Genomic DNA, 17,244 nt, shown 5'->3' with positions numbered 1-17,244 from the left:
GCTGACAGGTTTTCTGGTCAATTTCAATCTGAAATTGACAGAATATGCATTATATAGGTTTTCGTTTGCAGAATAGAATGTTAATACTGGAAATTTTGGGTAATAAATATGGTTGTGACTGAATGTCAGCTTGATTTTATTGGCCTAGGACAGTGATGGCTAACCTTTTCCAAACCAAGTGCCCAAAGTGTGCGAATGCGCGCATGCCCAAACCCCAAAATGCAAAAGGATATTATCGAGGGCGCAGCGCACTGGCAGCTGGGCTGAGTAGTGGAAAAGTGCCTGCAGACTAAAACATATAAAGAATGGGTGCAGGAATTGGATATAGCTAATCTAGTGAAAAGACTAGGGATGATATGATAGCAGTGTTCCAATAGTTGAGTACGTCCTACCAGAAGTAGCCACAAAGAAGAAGGGGTTAACCTATTTTCCAAAGCAAAAAATGAAGAATGGTTGCAGGAATTGGATATGGCCAGCCTAGACAGAAAAAAAAAACTAGGGGGGACATGATAGCAGTATTCCAGTATTTGAGAGGCTGCCATAAAGAAGAAGGGTCAACTTATTTTCCAAAGCACCAGAGGGCAAAACAAGAAACAATGGATGGAAACTAACCAAGGAGAGAAGCAACCTAAAATTAAGGAGAAACTTCCTGACAGTAAGAACAATAAACCAGTGGAACAGCTTGCGTTCAGAAGTTGTGGGTGCTTCATCACTGAAGGCTCTTAAGACTGGACAGCCACTTGTCTGAAATGGTACAGAGTTTTCTGCTTGAGCAGGGGGTTGGACTAGAACATCTCCAAGATCCCTTCCAACTCTGTTATTCTGTTCTGTTACTGGTTCCCAAATTCCACAGTAAGACAAAGACCTATATGGGATGTACCATCATCACATAGCACAGCTGGCAGACACTGGAAAATTCTATTGGTGATTGGAAAGGGCTGGACTAAAATACTCATGCAAAAGAATAGGTACTAAGCACCAGATCCATAGAAGCACAGGTCTACCACACAGGACCAAAGGTGTAGACCATACATAGAACCTCAGAAACAATTTGACACACAGTGACAGGGTGTAAGATACAGGCAGGAACATCATACACTGGGCAGCATAGCCAATGAGTTGGCATTTTGTACATGTTGCGTATTTTTGAGGATCAGACTCAATAAATCATTCAGGAACAAAGTATTTAAACAAAGCACTATTTATTTACATTAGACATTCTATATTCTCTGAATGATCGTAGATAGAAGCAAGGGAAGAGGTGCATACATCCCCTTTTATATCAATGAGGCGGAGTAAAGGATGGGAGTGGTTACACATGAATATATTAAGGAAGGAAGAATAAATTAACCCGATACCCTGTGTATGTACATTTTCCCCATTTGAGAATAAGGCATTTACTTGTGACAAATCCCCCTCTAAATGCCGATTCGATATACAACAATAATTACATTCAGATTCAGAACAATATAAGACTTGTAGTTTTGAAGTTAAATATTTATGTTGTTTAGATTGCAAAGGTTTAGTCAATATATCAGCTATTTGTTCTGAAGTTTCGCAATGAATGGCCTTAATGAAACCATCTTGAGATAATTGCCTTACATGTTTGAATTTGATATCTATATGTCTGGACCTTTGACCAATGGCATCAGATCTAGATATCTCAATAGCAGCTTTGTTATCTTCATGTATGATAAATGGTAATGAAGGATTTTTCCAAACATCTGATAATAAATCATTAAACCATACTAGATTATTGGAGGCTTTAGACAAACAAACATATTCTGCCTCGGTTGTTGATGTGGCTACTAAATCTTGTTTTCCAGTATACCAGTAGACTGGACAATTATTAAGGAAGAATATATAACCTGAGGTACTTTTTCTGCATTTAGTATCACCTGCCCAATCCGCATCAGCGTAACAAGTGAGGATGGGCTCTTTAATATTATTGGGTTCCAGTAGTAGGCAGAAGTCTAAGATGTGCTTCAAATACCTTAATATTCGTTTAATGGCTTCCCAGTGATACATTAAAGGTTTACCAACATATCTGGATAACAGATTGAGGGGTAAAGCAATATCAGGTCTAGTCCAATTAGATATATACAAAAGGGAACCAATAATTGATCTGTAAAGTGTATTATCTTTAAATTCAGGGGATGATTCATCCATGTTTCTTAAGAAATCAGCTTGCATTGGAGTATCACAAGTTTTGGCATCATTCAAATTACATTTGTTCAGGAGTTCTATAATTTTATCTTTTTGAGAAAGTTTAAATCCTTTTTTAGTTTTACTGATTTGAACCCCAAGATATTTGTTTACTTTTCCTAATGTTTTTAAAGAAAAATGTTCATTTAGTTTTGTTACAAATGTATCTCTTTTCTCTTTATGTTTACCGATATATAAAATGTCATCCACATAAATTAACACAAATTCTAATGAGTCACCTTCCTTTTTAACAAAGAAACAATTGTCAGCAGTTGTGGCATTGAAATTCATAGTTTTGAGTACGTTGACTAAACATTCATACCAACGTTTGCCAGATTGTTTTAGTCCGTACAAACTTTTATTCAATAACCAAGTTTCATTTTTGTTTGTGTATTGGCTATGAGGTGCTCTTACATATATCTCTTTATCGAGCTTTGCGTGTAAATACGCTGTCTGTATGTCATATTGAAAGACATCAAGATTAAGTGCAGATGCTATGACTAAAGCAGTTTTAACACTCTCAGTCCTTACTGTGGGAGAGTATGTGTCTGTGTAATCCTCAGGATATTTTTGAGTATAACCTTGTGCAACTAATCTAGCTTTATATAATGTGTTGCCTTCTTCCAGATTTTTAATTTTGAATATCCACCTGGTGCCTATAATAGTTTTGTCCTTAGGTGCAGGAGTAGGTGTAAATACATTTAACTTTCGCAAACTGTCCATCTCTTTGGCCATAGCTGATTCCCATTTTTTTCTTTCTTCAATGGGGAGCTTTAATACTATGTGTTAGGTGTTGATGTTTCATTATTCAAGTGCATTATGTAATCCTTATATTTACTTGGCACCTGATTTCTGTTACATCTGACTGCTTTTTCTGGTTTGCTATCGTTATCGTGTAGATATCTTGCCTCCTTTTTTGTTAATGAATCTGTTTTTATTCTGGGGTGACTATTTGTCCATGTTTTATTTTTGTTTTCATGTGCATTGTGATTGAGTTCTTCTCTATCTATTTTGTCTTGATGTTCAGTGTCTGTTTTTGTAGTTGGGAATATCTCATTAAGATGTATTTTAGACCAATTGGCCTGTTCATGAAATACAGCTGTTCTAGAAATTATGAATCTGTTGTTATTATCAATAAATCTGTACCCTTTTGTGCCAGTTTCGTATCCCATGAATCTAAGTCTTCTGGATACGTTTTCTCCTTTATGCCTCAGTTGTTTTGGTATGTGTACATCCGCTGTGACTCCAAAAATGTGCATGTGTGTTATTTTGGGTTTTCTATTATACATTAGTTCATATGGCGTTTTGTTTACGATGCTGGACCAAGTTCTGTTTTGAGTATAATTGGAATATAGTAATGCTTCTGACCAGAATTGTTTTCCTAAGCCAGCATCTTCTAATGTACATCTAATCATGGTTTGTAGTGTCGAGTTCTTTCTTTCTACCACTCCATTTTGGAATGCAGAGAAAGGGCTAGATGTGAAGTGTAGCATTCCTTTGTTTTTTAGCCATTGGGAGAATTCTTTTGACATGAATTCAGCTCCCCTGTCTGTCATGATTTGTTTTATTTTAATATTATGTTGTGTTTCTACACGTTTGTAAAACTCTTTAAATTTTTGAAATGTTTCATCTTTGTGTTTCAAAGTATAGACAAATCCATAATGACTATAGTCATCTACAATAGTTAGAAAATATCGTTTTCTATATGTGATTGATGGTGTTAATGGACCAACTAGATCCATATGTACCAGATAAAAAATGTGATTAATTGATCTTGTTGCCTTTTTTGGCTTGGGATTAGTTCTGAGTTTTGAGGATTTACATACTGAGCATTCCAAATAATTTTTACAATTTTTTATTTTAACACCTTCAGCATGTTCAATCATTTTTTGTACTACAGGAAAACTAGCATGTCCCAACTTTCTATGTAATATGTGTGCACATTCATCGTGGATTGGTTTTCCAATCGTAGGTTTTTTGTTATTGAGTGTGTCATTAATAGATGTGTTTCTGTGATTGTGATTTGTTTCATGTTCCTCATTATCACTATTGCTATTGTCTTCATTCTCTATGTTAGTGTCATCTTCCATGTTTGAATCAATATTGTGTAGCCATTTTTCTTCTGTGACTAAATATGGCAGACCCCCTTTGATAACCACACTACCCAAATTTGTTTTGTTTTTCTCTAGTGTTGCTTTTCCTTTTGAGAATACTATATTTATGTCAGAATCTCTACTTAGTTTTATTGCACTAAGTATGTTATGAGGTATTTCTGGTATTAATAATACCCCCTCTATTTTCCCTAGACCAGGTAAGTTTACATTTCCTCTTCCAATAACTTGGACCTTTTCTTGATTGGCTACCTTAATTACAAATTTATCTTCTATAAAGGAAGATAGTATTTTTTTGTCATGTGTTGTGTGATTAGTTGCCCCAGAATCAATGAGCCAAGCATTATCCCTTGAATCCTGTGTGTTAGTCATATTATGTTTATCTAATCCATTTAATGATCCAGACTTTCTATCTCTTGAATTATCTCTGCCCCCTCTATACTCTCTAAAATTAGGTGAGTTTCTATATCTATGTCTGTCAATAGACGATTGTCTGTTATGATATCTGCTTCTATAGTCATGTTTTTGTCTTTCTCTAAGAAATTTAGGACAATCTCTTCTACAATGTTCTTTGGATCCACAATTATAACATTCAATTGATTCTCGATATTTTTCTTGAAATACCACTCTCTTACTTTGTCTATGTTCTATGTGTGTATTACAGCGGCTTCTTCTTAAATTATCTTCAGCTATTAGCTTATTCGATAAATTTTCTATGGATAAGTATCCCAAATTAATTGTGTCTAAATGAGATATGTAATTATCCCACGCAGGGTCTAATGAATTAATGATGACACTTTTCATTGTTTGATCTGAAATTATCTCTCCCCTTAAATGTAGCTCTGCTCTGATTTTGTTTAGAGATATTAAATGTTCACTTACAGTAATCCAAGGTTTTATCCTAGCTGAGAAGAAATCTTTAGACATTCTTGTAGTGGTTGCTACACTTTCACTATGAAACAATTTAAACATGCAGTGAATAATCTCTGAGACAGTCAAGTTATGCTTAATACTATGATACATAGCAGGAGATATACTAGATATTAATAAGTAGAATGCTCTGTGGTGCAGACAGTCCAATTTTAGAGTCCAAGGCCTTTTGGGGGGGTTAGTTATAAAAAATAATAAGTTCTCTTTTAGAAAAACAACCTGAAGTTGTTGACACCATTCCTGTAAATTAATACCATCTATTCTCAGTTTTGGGAAATCATTGGGCAAGTTCCCAATATTATTTGTTCCATTACTTACAACTGGAGGTTGTCCATGATCTTGTAAATGTTGATAGTTGCAGAATGGTGTAGGTATGCTTGCAACGAGTCTGAATGGTTCTCTCTGTTCTTCATGTCCTCCGTAGTTGTCTGCGTGTGTTTGCGCATGCGCGTTGCTCATTTTGCTTCTGAAGCTGTCGGGAGAGGTTCTCGTTGCTATAGCTCCCTCATAGTGTTCTTCCTCCGATGACTCGGTCTCCGGCTCGATCTTGGGTGTCCAGGTGACGACTGGCGCTTGTTTCTTTTCGCTGAAGTTGTTCTTGTTGAGGTCTCTGGCCCCTGGAATCGTCTGCGGCGTGGGGGAGTATTTACAGGGTTCTCTGGGCTCAGGCGTAGGTGCTCTCGCCGTTTGGATAGAAGCGGGTAGATTCCGAGATGTTTGCTTGCTTGCTTGTCTTTTCTTTATTCTTTGATCGCCAGCTTTCGTTGGTTCTTTTATGATTTTTAAATTCGGGCCGAATGTTGCAAAGAGAGTTTTCATTGCTGATTCTATTTGTAGTTCGATTGAAGTTTCTTCGATGTCTGTATCAGATTCTTCTGAAGAGTAGATTTTTCCTTTTTTACTTTTTATACTATGTAGGGCTTTTGGCGCCAGACATTTTGAATTCTGTTTTCTGATTGGCTCTGCTTCGCTCATCTTAGTGGTCTGTTGAAACCAAGATGGCTGCCATTCAAAATTTTGTGCGGGACCGTTAGTCTTCCTTTTCATTATATTCTTATCTATGGGCAATTCGCTCACCATTTTTAGTTCTTTAGATTCATCTGTTACGATGTGTTTTTCTCTCGCTGCTCCGCTGTTTTTTATGATGTCTTGGAGGTTCGCGATGAGATTTTCGTCATCTTTTTGGCTTTTCAATAGTCTCAGTATCTCTGATCTGAGTTCGTTGTTTTCTATCTCGTTTTCTTCTTGGTCATCAGTTTCATCGATTATCTCTTCGTTGTCTGTAGCGCAGTCTTCAGATTCTTTTGTTATTATAGTTGTGGATTCATCGATCATTTCTTGATCCGTTTCCATCTCTTTATTATGTGCCCTGGTGTTGGGTCTTTCTCTTTTGTTTCTGGAGTTTTCTCTCTTAGGCATATCTAATTTTTATTGAGTCAGTCCAACCATCCTCTGCTACCAGATTGTTGCGTATTTTTGAGGATCAGACTCAATAAATGATTCAGGAACAAAGTATTTAAACAAAGCACTATTTATTTACATTAGGCATTCTATATTCTCTGAATGATCGTAGATAGAAGCAAGGGAAGAGGTGCATACATCCCCTTTTATATCAATGAGGCGGAGTAAAGGATGGGAGTGGTTACACATGAATATATTAAGAAAGGAAGAATAAATTAACCCCTGATACCCTGTGTATGTACATTTTCCCCATTTGAGAATAAGGCATTTACTTGTGACAGTACATGAGTATCTGCACAGTGTATGGGCTAGACTAGACCCTCCCAAGTCCAGATGGGAGATTCCACAGATAGTTGTGGACAGTAAGAACACTGATATCTTGTGAGATTTCCAGACCTAGATGGACAGCAAGTAATGGCCAACCAACCAGATATTTTGGCAGTAGATAAGGAACAGAACACAGCAGTGGTGATAAATGTAGCAGTGCCAAGTGATAGCAACATAAGGAGGAAGGAATATGAGAAGCTAGAGAAGTAGCAAGATTTGAAGGATGAACTAGAGACATGATGGAAAGTAAAAGCCAAAGTGCTCCAAGTGGTAGGCAGCACTTGGGGTTGTGACTCCTAAGCTGGGGAATGGCTTCACAGATCACAGGAACAATGACAGAGCTCTCTGGCAGAAGAGTGCAGTGTTAGAAGCAGTTCAGATACTGCCCATAATCATCAAACTTCCAGGTCTCTGGTAGGAGACCCATGATTGAGGAAGACATATATGCTCCTGACATATTTTGAATTAAAAATACTATATTTATGTATATAAAGATGTTTGTATATGGAAAATGGTTAGACATACAACTATGAAGGGTTAGACATTGCAATTTCATTTTAGCTTTAGTTGTACTCCAGGAACACATATACAGTACACAATTTCCCATTCTTTGTGTGTACAGCCTTACTTCCATGGCATCCTCAAAACTTCTGCACCTCTCAAAATTCCCTTCCAGCATGGGGGAGATGAGGAGAGTGAGAAGCTGAGTTGTATGGATTGTGTCTAAAATGTGCTCAGATGATTGCCAGACTTTCTGTTTCATAGTCAGCAGCTCATCCTACATAGCTGTGTTAGGCTTCTATTGCTAGTTCATATATTGGGACTCTTTCACCTAACATCTGAGATCATTACCTCATTCTGTCAAATGAAAAAACTGTCCATGGTTAAATAATTTATCTAATGTGGAATTCAACTGTAAGCTGAAGGAACCAACGCTAAAACAGAAGCTAAATGTAATAGCTGCTGGGGATTTTTCCTATCCCTGTCTTACCTCCCATTAAATAAGTTTCACTCTCATAGTTGCTGCAGCTGTTGCTTCACTAGATTTAGATTAAAGAATTTTTTTTCCCGAGGAGATTTTGAAAATAAATGAATTATCCAGCTCCACTTCCAAACTACTATTTGCAATCTTTGTTCTGTTATCTCTTCAGTAGAAAAGACAGGTATCAAAGACATGAAATAAGTTCTGAAAGAAATAAACAATGAAAAAATCTAACGTGGCTTAAATAACACTTCTGGTTAGAACAGTTCTCCTACTGTACTAGGGTTGGTGCCTGGGTTTGTTTAGAAGCAACTTCCCTGGATTTTAGTAATCTGCTCTGCTTCAAATTTCTAAATAAAGCTAGAAATCTCCAAAAAGTAAGACTGATCTGAATGGATAAAGAAGAAGAGGCAGAACAAATAAAGAACATTTCAGTTCTTTCAGTTGCTTTGTCTCAATAATATAAAAAAACATGTTCAGGAATTGCACAAGGGTACATAAAGCGGCTTAAGAAACGATCTTCTGTGAATGCTTTTTCCTAAATGACTTCTTGTTCACATTTTGTTATTATTTTACAGAAACAAGAGACATTTCTATGCTATTAGACTTAAATATTGGGGCCAGAGAAGGCTAGGGAGACAAAAGATAAAAAATATGCACCCCCCCCCCACCTCTTCTACATAATTGTAATGCAGAACCATACAATAATTGAAACCGTACAATAATTCTACTGGGCCTTGCTTGAAGTAGTAGGCTTACAACAGCTGGACTTTTGAGACCATTCAGAAAGACAAACTAAAAGTAGGTTTGGGCATGCTTTGTGACTTTGCCCCTTTGGAGCCCGGTTTGGAGGAGGAGGAGGAGGAGGAATTGGAACTGGAGACATTCCTACAGGGATGGCATGTCTCCCTTGTAATATTGGAGAGGCCAGGAGCTGAGGATGACGCTATTCCAGGGCCCTCAGGAATTGGGGAAGGTGGTTGATTGGATGGAGAGCTGCCTGCCCTCACAGATCCAGGGGAGGATCAGCTGCAGACAGGCAGTGGTGCTAAGAGGCAGCAGATCCCCTCTGATGAGGAACAACTGCCTCCCTCTCTCTATCCAAGGGCACAGAGAGTAGAGTGGAGGCAAGCTCAAATGAGGGCTGAGAGACCCTGCCCCTCCTAAAAGGAATACCTGGTGTGGATTGACTTAAGGAGAAAGTGGGGAGGGGAGTTAGTCTTTGTCAGGAACAATTGTTTGTTTTGGCTTACACTCCCCCAGCTTTAAATCGTTACCATTCTTACCTGTGCCTTGCCTTTGCCTTGCGGACTGCCTTTTGCCCTGTGGACTTGCTTTGCCTTGTGAACTTGGACTCTGGACCTTGTCTTGTGAGCTTCCACCTTTGGACTTTCTTTGTTGTTTACTAGCTTTTGTTTGGGGGACTGAGGGTGGGGTGAAGCCTCTACAGGCCGTTGTAGGGCTGGGTGTTATTGGCACTTAATCAAAGCAATAAATGACTCTATCGCCATCCTCTGCCTAGGCAACCTAGATCATAGCAATTTGCCATAGGAGTGATGCTGTGCAGATGATTCTAGGAATCAAGTTGTTTCTGCCTAAAGAGGCTAGGTTAGAAAAGAGTGGGCAAAGGACAGGTTGGATACCAACAACAAAAAGAGGAAAATTGATTGCAGTGAAAGTGGAGGCAAGAACAGGCAGTGGTTTAGAAAGTTTGAAAAGTCATTGTTCCCAGAAAATGGAACATAAAAAGAGAAGTGACTCAACCAAAGACCAGTACTATTAAGGGTATTATATAAAAAGGAAGGAGGGAAGGAAGGAAGGAAGGAAGGAAAGAAGGAAGGAAGGAAGGAAGGAAGGAAGGAAGGAAGGAAGGAAGGAAGGAAGGAAGAAAGGAAGAAAGAAAGAAAGGAGAAAGCTGTTTTGCCAATAAAAAAATTACGTATCTCTTGTCTAAATATGTGGAATGAACAACAACTTCATCTTCTTTTGCATGTGACTTAATAAAAGCCTTCCTCATTTCCTTAGGCCCCAGGCCACTAAACTTAAAATATTCCAGGGCAAGGTGAAAACCCGTATGCAGGATCAGGCTGCGATCTGGGTATGGGAAGTATTTGATGTACTTCCAATCTTGCCCAATTGGAAGTATATCAAAATTAATTCATAAGAATATTTTGGGGAGTCCCCAGGGTGTTTCTTATCTAAGATGGAGATAGGCCTACCTTCCATTGCCAGTGAAGTAAATCTTGCATTGTTGGGCCACTATAAGAAACCAGAAAGCCTTCAAAAATCTCATCTTGCCAATGTTTGTTTTTTTCCATTGTATAGTTGGGAATCAATGGACCAATCTTTGTGTGTTTGTATGTGTGTATTCTACAAATGTGTTCCATACTACATTTATGGAATTTAGTGAAATGGAGAAAATATTTTGTACAGGATTTTTGACAGGATGCCAATAAAAGTACTGTTGTGGTATGGTCATCTGCATTTTCTTTTTGGTTTTATAATTATAAAAAACATCTCATGTTTCCCATGTTGAATTTCTTTCTATACTTTATTTTCTTACTTTATATTTTTCTTTTTCTTACTCTTTTTCTTATATTATTTCACCTTTCTCTTTTATTTCTGTGAAACCTTTTCAATTAAAATTAAATGTAAACATGAGGTACTAGTATATGATGTATTAGACTATCCCGATCCATTAAAAGGCAAGGCTGATATTTAGATTAAAGCTGACAACAGGCACTCCTGGTCACAGAACTGCTTCCACTTGTCCAGAAAATAAAAAAGGCAGCTGATATAATGGAGATCATCTTTAAAGGCTAGACAATTATCAATTACCAGCTTTCCTTCTAGTAAATGTGTACTTTTGTGACTGGCCATTTCTATTATGGCAGCTATTCTGTATCAGGGCCCATAAATTAATCTTTCTAAAATATCCCTTAAAGGTGATTTCTTATTCCTAAGATTGGAAGTTGGGAATGTGATATTTGACTATTACTTAAAATAAAGCAAAAAAGTAATGTAGACTTTTTAAAGTCAGGGAGTTACTAAAGTCCAAAAACTTACCCTTGCTAAACTGGTACCAGATGGAACTTTATAGGGAACATATTTCCTATAGATGTGCCCAACTCTAGAACATGGAACGTCAAACATGCCACCTCCACACATCCAGACCTGTGAGAGAAATGGAGGTTCAAATGTGATCACAAGAATTAAACAGCCACTGAGAATACAAGCAGATACACTATTTAAAGTCTTTGAGATTTATTCTGGTTGTAGTTTCTTTGGAAATAGAATAGAATAGAATTATATGTAGTAAAATTGAACTAGGGTCTATATACATATGATAATGTCCTTACGAAGCTGAAATTCACTTTTAATAATTTGTTGCATATATCCATGCAGTATTCTTGGAAACTATTCAGAAATGGTTTGCCAATACCCTCATTTTGGGTTTTTTTTTATTTTCCCTGTTTAACCGTTGATCCTCTACTTCCTGGCTTACCATCTAAATGCTAACCAGGTCTGAATCTTTCTACCTTCTAAGCCCAAAAAGATCAGCCTGGTGCTATCATCTGATTGAATATCTATCCACCCACTTTTTTAAAAAAGAATAAACATCCCTACATAGATCATTACCGTATAGGGTTAAGGAGTTTGCACTTCTTCATAAGCTATTTTTAAATTATACTGGGGCCTACATGAAAGAGCCGTGGTGGTGCAGTAGGTAGAATGCAATATTGCAGGCTAATTATGTCGACTGTTAGCAGTTCAATTCTCACTGACTCAGCCTTCCATCCTTCTGAGGTCAGGTTAGGGTTACCTAACCCTAACCTTAGAGAGGGCTGTAAAGCACTGTGAAATGGTATATAAGTCTAAGTGTTTTTGTTATTGCTATTCAGCTAAGTATGCCCCTCTCAGAGACGATGGCAAGCTACACCAAGTTTATGCCAAGAAAATCAAATTGACATTCATAATTAAGACAATGATAATCTGATATGGTAAAATGACACAGTCAGAAGATCTGGGGTGAATACAAGTAGTACTGACGCTTATAATATATCTGAATTAAAATTGAAGGAATGTCCAGGTGCTGACATGTCCAGAGGAAAAAGGAATATCTGATGCTGCAAAAATGCTCTAACCATCTAATGTCTATTTTCCATTATATTGGGAGATTAATCTATCTTCTTAGGCTTTTTAACGCAGAACACTTCTTTTCTTCACTCCCTATTTCCCTCAAGACGTACCTTGAAACTATGAAAAATATGGCCTATCATTTACAAACACACAAACACACACACACGTATATACCAACATTCAGGGATATTTTCATTCAATTCCATTCAGACTACCTTCATTTACATCTCATTTCTCTTAGATCATATGAAGCCAACATATCAACATATTTCCCTTTTCTTGAATTAATTAATTAATGCTTTTTATCATTGATATTCCATATCACAATCTTCTGTTTGCCAGGTTCTTACCAGATAACCTCATAAAAGTTAACATCAGATGAGGTTTTCACATTACACTTTATAAATAGAACATAATATATTTAAGACAAAACATCTATATTTTTAATTATATTAGCCCTAGTGAAACCTGTGCCAGTTATACTTTCTGAAAGAGCCAATACTGAAAAGATTCTAAGGAAATAACTGATGCAAGATTGGCCTGTTATCAAAACAAAAGACAGGTGAAAACTGTACTTTTTACTCAAAAGAGAGTAGCTGCAACAAGGAGCAATAATAAGAATTTAAATCTTAATTTTACTGTAAATACTTGCACTTGATGAATAACTCACTGGAGTTTTTTCATTAATGGCTTTCTTAACTTTTCTACAATAAATCTCCTTATAAAGCTTTAGTGTCCTTATACTGTATATTCTTATAGTTTCTTGCTTAACTAATTAAGAGAAATCTGACACATTCCTTTCGAACAGAAAGGTTAGTGATCCCTTCAGTGAATTTTGGTCAGAACTCCATAACACAAGAAAAGCCCAAATTCTGTAGCAGGGTGGATAAAAATCAAATATTTTTTTAAAAAAATCAAAAAAATCAGATTTTTTTTTATTTAAATCGTATTTTTTTTATTTAAATCAGATTTTTTTAAAGAAAATGCTTTTTGAGGAAAATATATTACCATCCAAAGGTTATTCCATCATGAAATAAAGATTAGTTTTTTAATTATGTAGAATAAGGCTGTATATGTTTAATTTTTTTGGTAAATAAACTCCATTAATCCATTCACAATGTCATGCTCTTCCAGAGGTTTTTGTAAGATTAATGGGCAGTTTCTCTGCCTATTGGTTTACTATGCAGTTCTCAAAACTTGATTTGACTCAGCAGAGATCACATGCCTCTTCTTCACAGCAAAAATGTTATAACATGAACAGAGTTGAGAAAAAGACCTTAATCCTATTGTTCTATAAACCTATGAATACAGAATCAACCCCTTAGTGCTAAATTTCAAGAAGTTCAGTGAATAGAATAGAAACAATATTTTTCTGATTGTTTGGAGTGGAATAGATCTGCACAAGAAGAAAGTGAAACTAAGTGTGAGGAGGAAGGGGCAAGCAGACAAGCAGTACAAAATGAAAGTGAAACTTTCTGAGCACAATACTGCACAGCCACAGACAGACAAGTCTTTGGATCTTTTTGTGTGTATGACCTGAGGTTTATCACATTCTTTCCTTGGAGGAAAAAACCTATAACGGCAGCAGGCCGTAAGAGAGACCCAGTTTGGCAATATTTTAATGAAGTTCCTTTACCTATCGGTAAGGCAGGCATGCGTGCAAACTGCAAACACTGCAACAAAGAAATGCAAGGCCTGGTGGCCCGAATGAGGCCACATCATGAGAAGTGCTGTAATGAAGATGACCAAAGAAACAGATTTGAACAGGCAGGATCTTCAGGTTGGTAAACATTTTTATTGAATCATATTTCTAAAGACTGCCTTGAACTGTCATGTTTGAGCAAAATTATATTTCTTATTATTACTGCATGTTATTGTCATTTGGTACAGTTATGAAGAAAAGCAAATATTCCTTTTGGGGCAGTGCTGTGTACAATAAGCAGAAATTGTATAAATAATAAAATAACAGCATTGACTTTTTTGTTTAGGGGAATTCATGGATTCTGGAAACTATCCACCTTCAAGATCACCATCTTCCTGTTCTACAGTTTCAGAGTTATCCATCCAGGATAGTGCTTCATTAGCATCATCATCATCAGACACCCATAGCCACATATCACTATCACCTAAAAGAAAGAAAAAACCCTTCCCTCCTGGAACCACCATGGATAAATTTGTGATAAAAACTAGCAGATTAGAAAAAGAGTTAATTGATGAAAAAATTGCCCAGTTTGTTTATGCAACGAACTCTTCTTTCCATCTGACTGAGAACCCACATTTCATTAATATGGTTCAGTCACTGAGACTAGGATACAGTCCACCCAGCAGAACAGATGTTGCAGGGAAACTGCTGGATAAAGTGTATGATAAAGAAATGGAGCAATGTGCAACAGCTCTGGAGGGTAGAATTGTTAACCTACCTATTGATGGGTGGAGTAATGTCCACAATGATCCTATTGTATGTGCTTGTATAACAACAGAAGAAGGGAAAGTCTTCCTTGCACAAACAATTGATACGTCAGGAAATGCACACACAGCAGAATACTTACAAGAAGTGGCAGTAAAAGCTATAATAACATGTGAACAAAAATTCAAATGTCTAGTACGCAGTTTGGTCACAGACAATGCTGCAAATGTATCCAAGATGAGAAGAAATTTAGAAGAGCAGGAAGGGAATACAAAGCTAATAACATATGGTTGCAGTGCTCATTTGCTGCACCTCTTAGCCAAAGACTTAAATGTTCCAGAAATAAAGACTAATGTTGTTGAAATTGCTAAATACTTCCGTAACAATCATTTTGCTGCAGCAGCTCTGAAAAGGATGGGTGGAACCAAGCTAACGCTCCCACAAGATGTTAGATGGAACTCTGTGGTGGACTATTTTGAGCAGTATATCAAGAACTGGCCTATTCTGATGACAGTTTGTGAAGAAAATCGAGATAAAATAGATGGCACTGCCACGGCCAAAATTCTCAACGTTGGGCTTAAGAGAAATGTTGAACATATGCTGAGCATCCTGAAACCCATCTCTGAAGCTTTAAACAAAATACAGAAAAATAGCTGTTTTATTGCTGATGCTGTTGAAATTTGGAAGGAACTGAGTGAACACTTAAAAACAGAACTACACATGGACAGAATTAAATTACAAGCATTAAAAAAACGAATGGGACAAGTACTGTCTCCAGCTTATTTTTTGGCAAATATTGTCAATATCCAGTATCAGGGTCAAAACTTAAGTGCTAAGGAAGAGGAGTTAGCTATGACATGGGTATCCAACAATCATCCATCTGTAATGCCAACTATAATAAACTTCAAAGCTAAGGGGGAACCATTCAAGAAATATATGTTTGCTGAAGATATTTTAAAGAAAGTCACACCAGTGAACTGGTGGAAGTCACTTAAGCACTTGGATTTAGAGACTGTTCAAGTAATGATTTCACTTTTAACAGCAGTAGCTTCTTCTGCAGGCATTGAAAGAATATTCTCTTCCTTTGGACTCATTCGTTCTAAATTGAGAAATTGTTTGGGACCCGATAAAGCAGGAAAGCTTGTTTTTGTTTTCCAGATTATGAACAAAGAAGAAGATGAAGATGATGAGTGAACTACAGAGGACAGTATTTAAGTTTTTCATGTGTAGGCTGGGCTGACAGTCTAAGTTTCTTAAAATATACCGTATTTTTCGGAGTATAAGACGCACCTTTTTACCCCCCAAAAGAGGGTGAAAATTTAGGTGCATCTTATACACCGTATGTAGCCCTGCCCACTCACTGGCCCCCACCCTTTGGCCTCTGCCTCCCAGCAGTTACCTCCTTGCAAGCAAACAGCAAGAAAAAACAGCCCCATTCAGCTTCAGCATAGGCTAATTAGCACAAGTTGATTAGATCCGCCTCCCGACTCTCAGATGATTTGCTCTCAGCTGTTTTGTGCAGGCTCTTTTGCAAGCTCTTGTTTTGCAAGCTCTTTGCTTGCTGCAAAGAGTGCTGAAGCAGATTTTTTTTTTCCTAGCTAAAACGAAACTGAAAGTAAAGCAGGCTCTGCTGCAACGTGACAAAATGAAGCAGGGAGAGAGTTTTCTTTTTCTTTTTGCTCACCAAAAAAGGTAGGTGCAAACAATGGAAAATTTAGGGCAAAAGAGGAGAGTTCAAGATTTTAAAACACAAAAGAAAAAAAGGTCTATTTAACTAGGGAATTGTAATAATTGAGATGCTATTAATTGTATATTGTGTTGAAAGCAGAAATGGTTAAGTTATGGTTTGGAGGAATATATGGGGAAAATTATTTGGTTTATTATTATTGGTAAATATAATTAATTGATTTGTAAGAAATTGGATTGCATGAAAATAATTGGAATATTCATGTTCATATTGGTTAATATACAAAAAAGATAGTTATAACTAATTGATTTATATAAAAATATTGAATTTGTATTAAACAATTGTAATATTAAATAATTAACCAATGTGAGGATGAATATAAAAATAGATGACAATGGGAAGGGGTATAAAATAGAATAGAAGGGAAAAATTGAATTTGATTAAGATTAGAGATGAGGCTGGAAGTGAAGAGAAAAATTCCTATTTCATGCTTCTTCCTTCTTAGAGACTTGATATTGATATTGTTTGGAGAGAAGTCTTTTTATTTAAAAAGAGTCTGTTTGTATGGCAGGATGGCGTTAAAACTGACAAAGCCAGACAACCAAGTTGTGGGGGGGGGTGCTCCATTTACAAATCACATGAACAAGTTTTGAGCTTGCAGATGCAGAAGAATGGCTTTAAAGACCTAAAGGAATTTGTTTTGGAGGAGATGGCAAGACATGATGAGATTGTGAACCAGAATCTTGAAAAATTTAGACAGGAAATTAAAGAGTTGGTACAACAAAAGTATGATAACCTGAAACGATATATTGTAACAGCTTTGAAAAGCTTTTCAGAAATAATTATAAAGATGGATAAAGATATCAACTTAGAAATAGAGTCTAAAATGAAGGAAGCTGATTATAAGATTCATAATCTGGATAATAAAATACAAAGAATTGAAAATGATTTGATAAATATTCAAGAAAATAGCCCAGAAGTAGAGTCTAAAATA

The 17,244-nt window shown here is 36.6% G+C and overlaps 1 protein-coding gene across 1 annotated transcript in view; it reads right to left on the bottom strand.

The window, feature by feature from the left end:
• Window positions 1-17,244, bottom strand: part of GALNTL6 (polypeptide N-acetylgalactosaminyltransferase like 6) — a 971,551-nt gene that overhangs the window by 102,887 nt on the left and 851,420 nt on the right. The window contains exon 8 of the mRNA XM_070948436.1: window positions 11,083-11,190. Within this exon, the coding sequence (XP_070804537.1) occupies window positions 11,083-11,190 (108 nt within the window). The remainder of the gene's footprint in view (window positions 1-11,082; window positions 11,191-17,244) is intronic.

Source organism: Pituophis catenifer, unplaced genomic scaffold (assembly GCF_029215685.1).
Source record: "Pituophis catenifer annectens isolate HBS135680 unplaced genomic scaffold, rPitCat1.0.hap2 SCAF_8, whole genome shotgun sequence".
NCBI classification, from domain to species: Eukaryota; Metazoa; Chordata; class Lepidosauria; order Squamata; family Colubridae; genus Pituophis; species Pituophis catenifer.
Note: the sequence above shows the minus strand (reverse complement) of the source record. Positions and strands in the feature narration are given on the sequence as shown.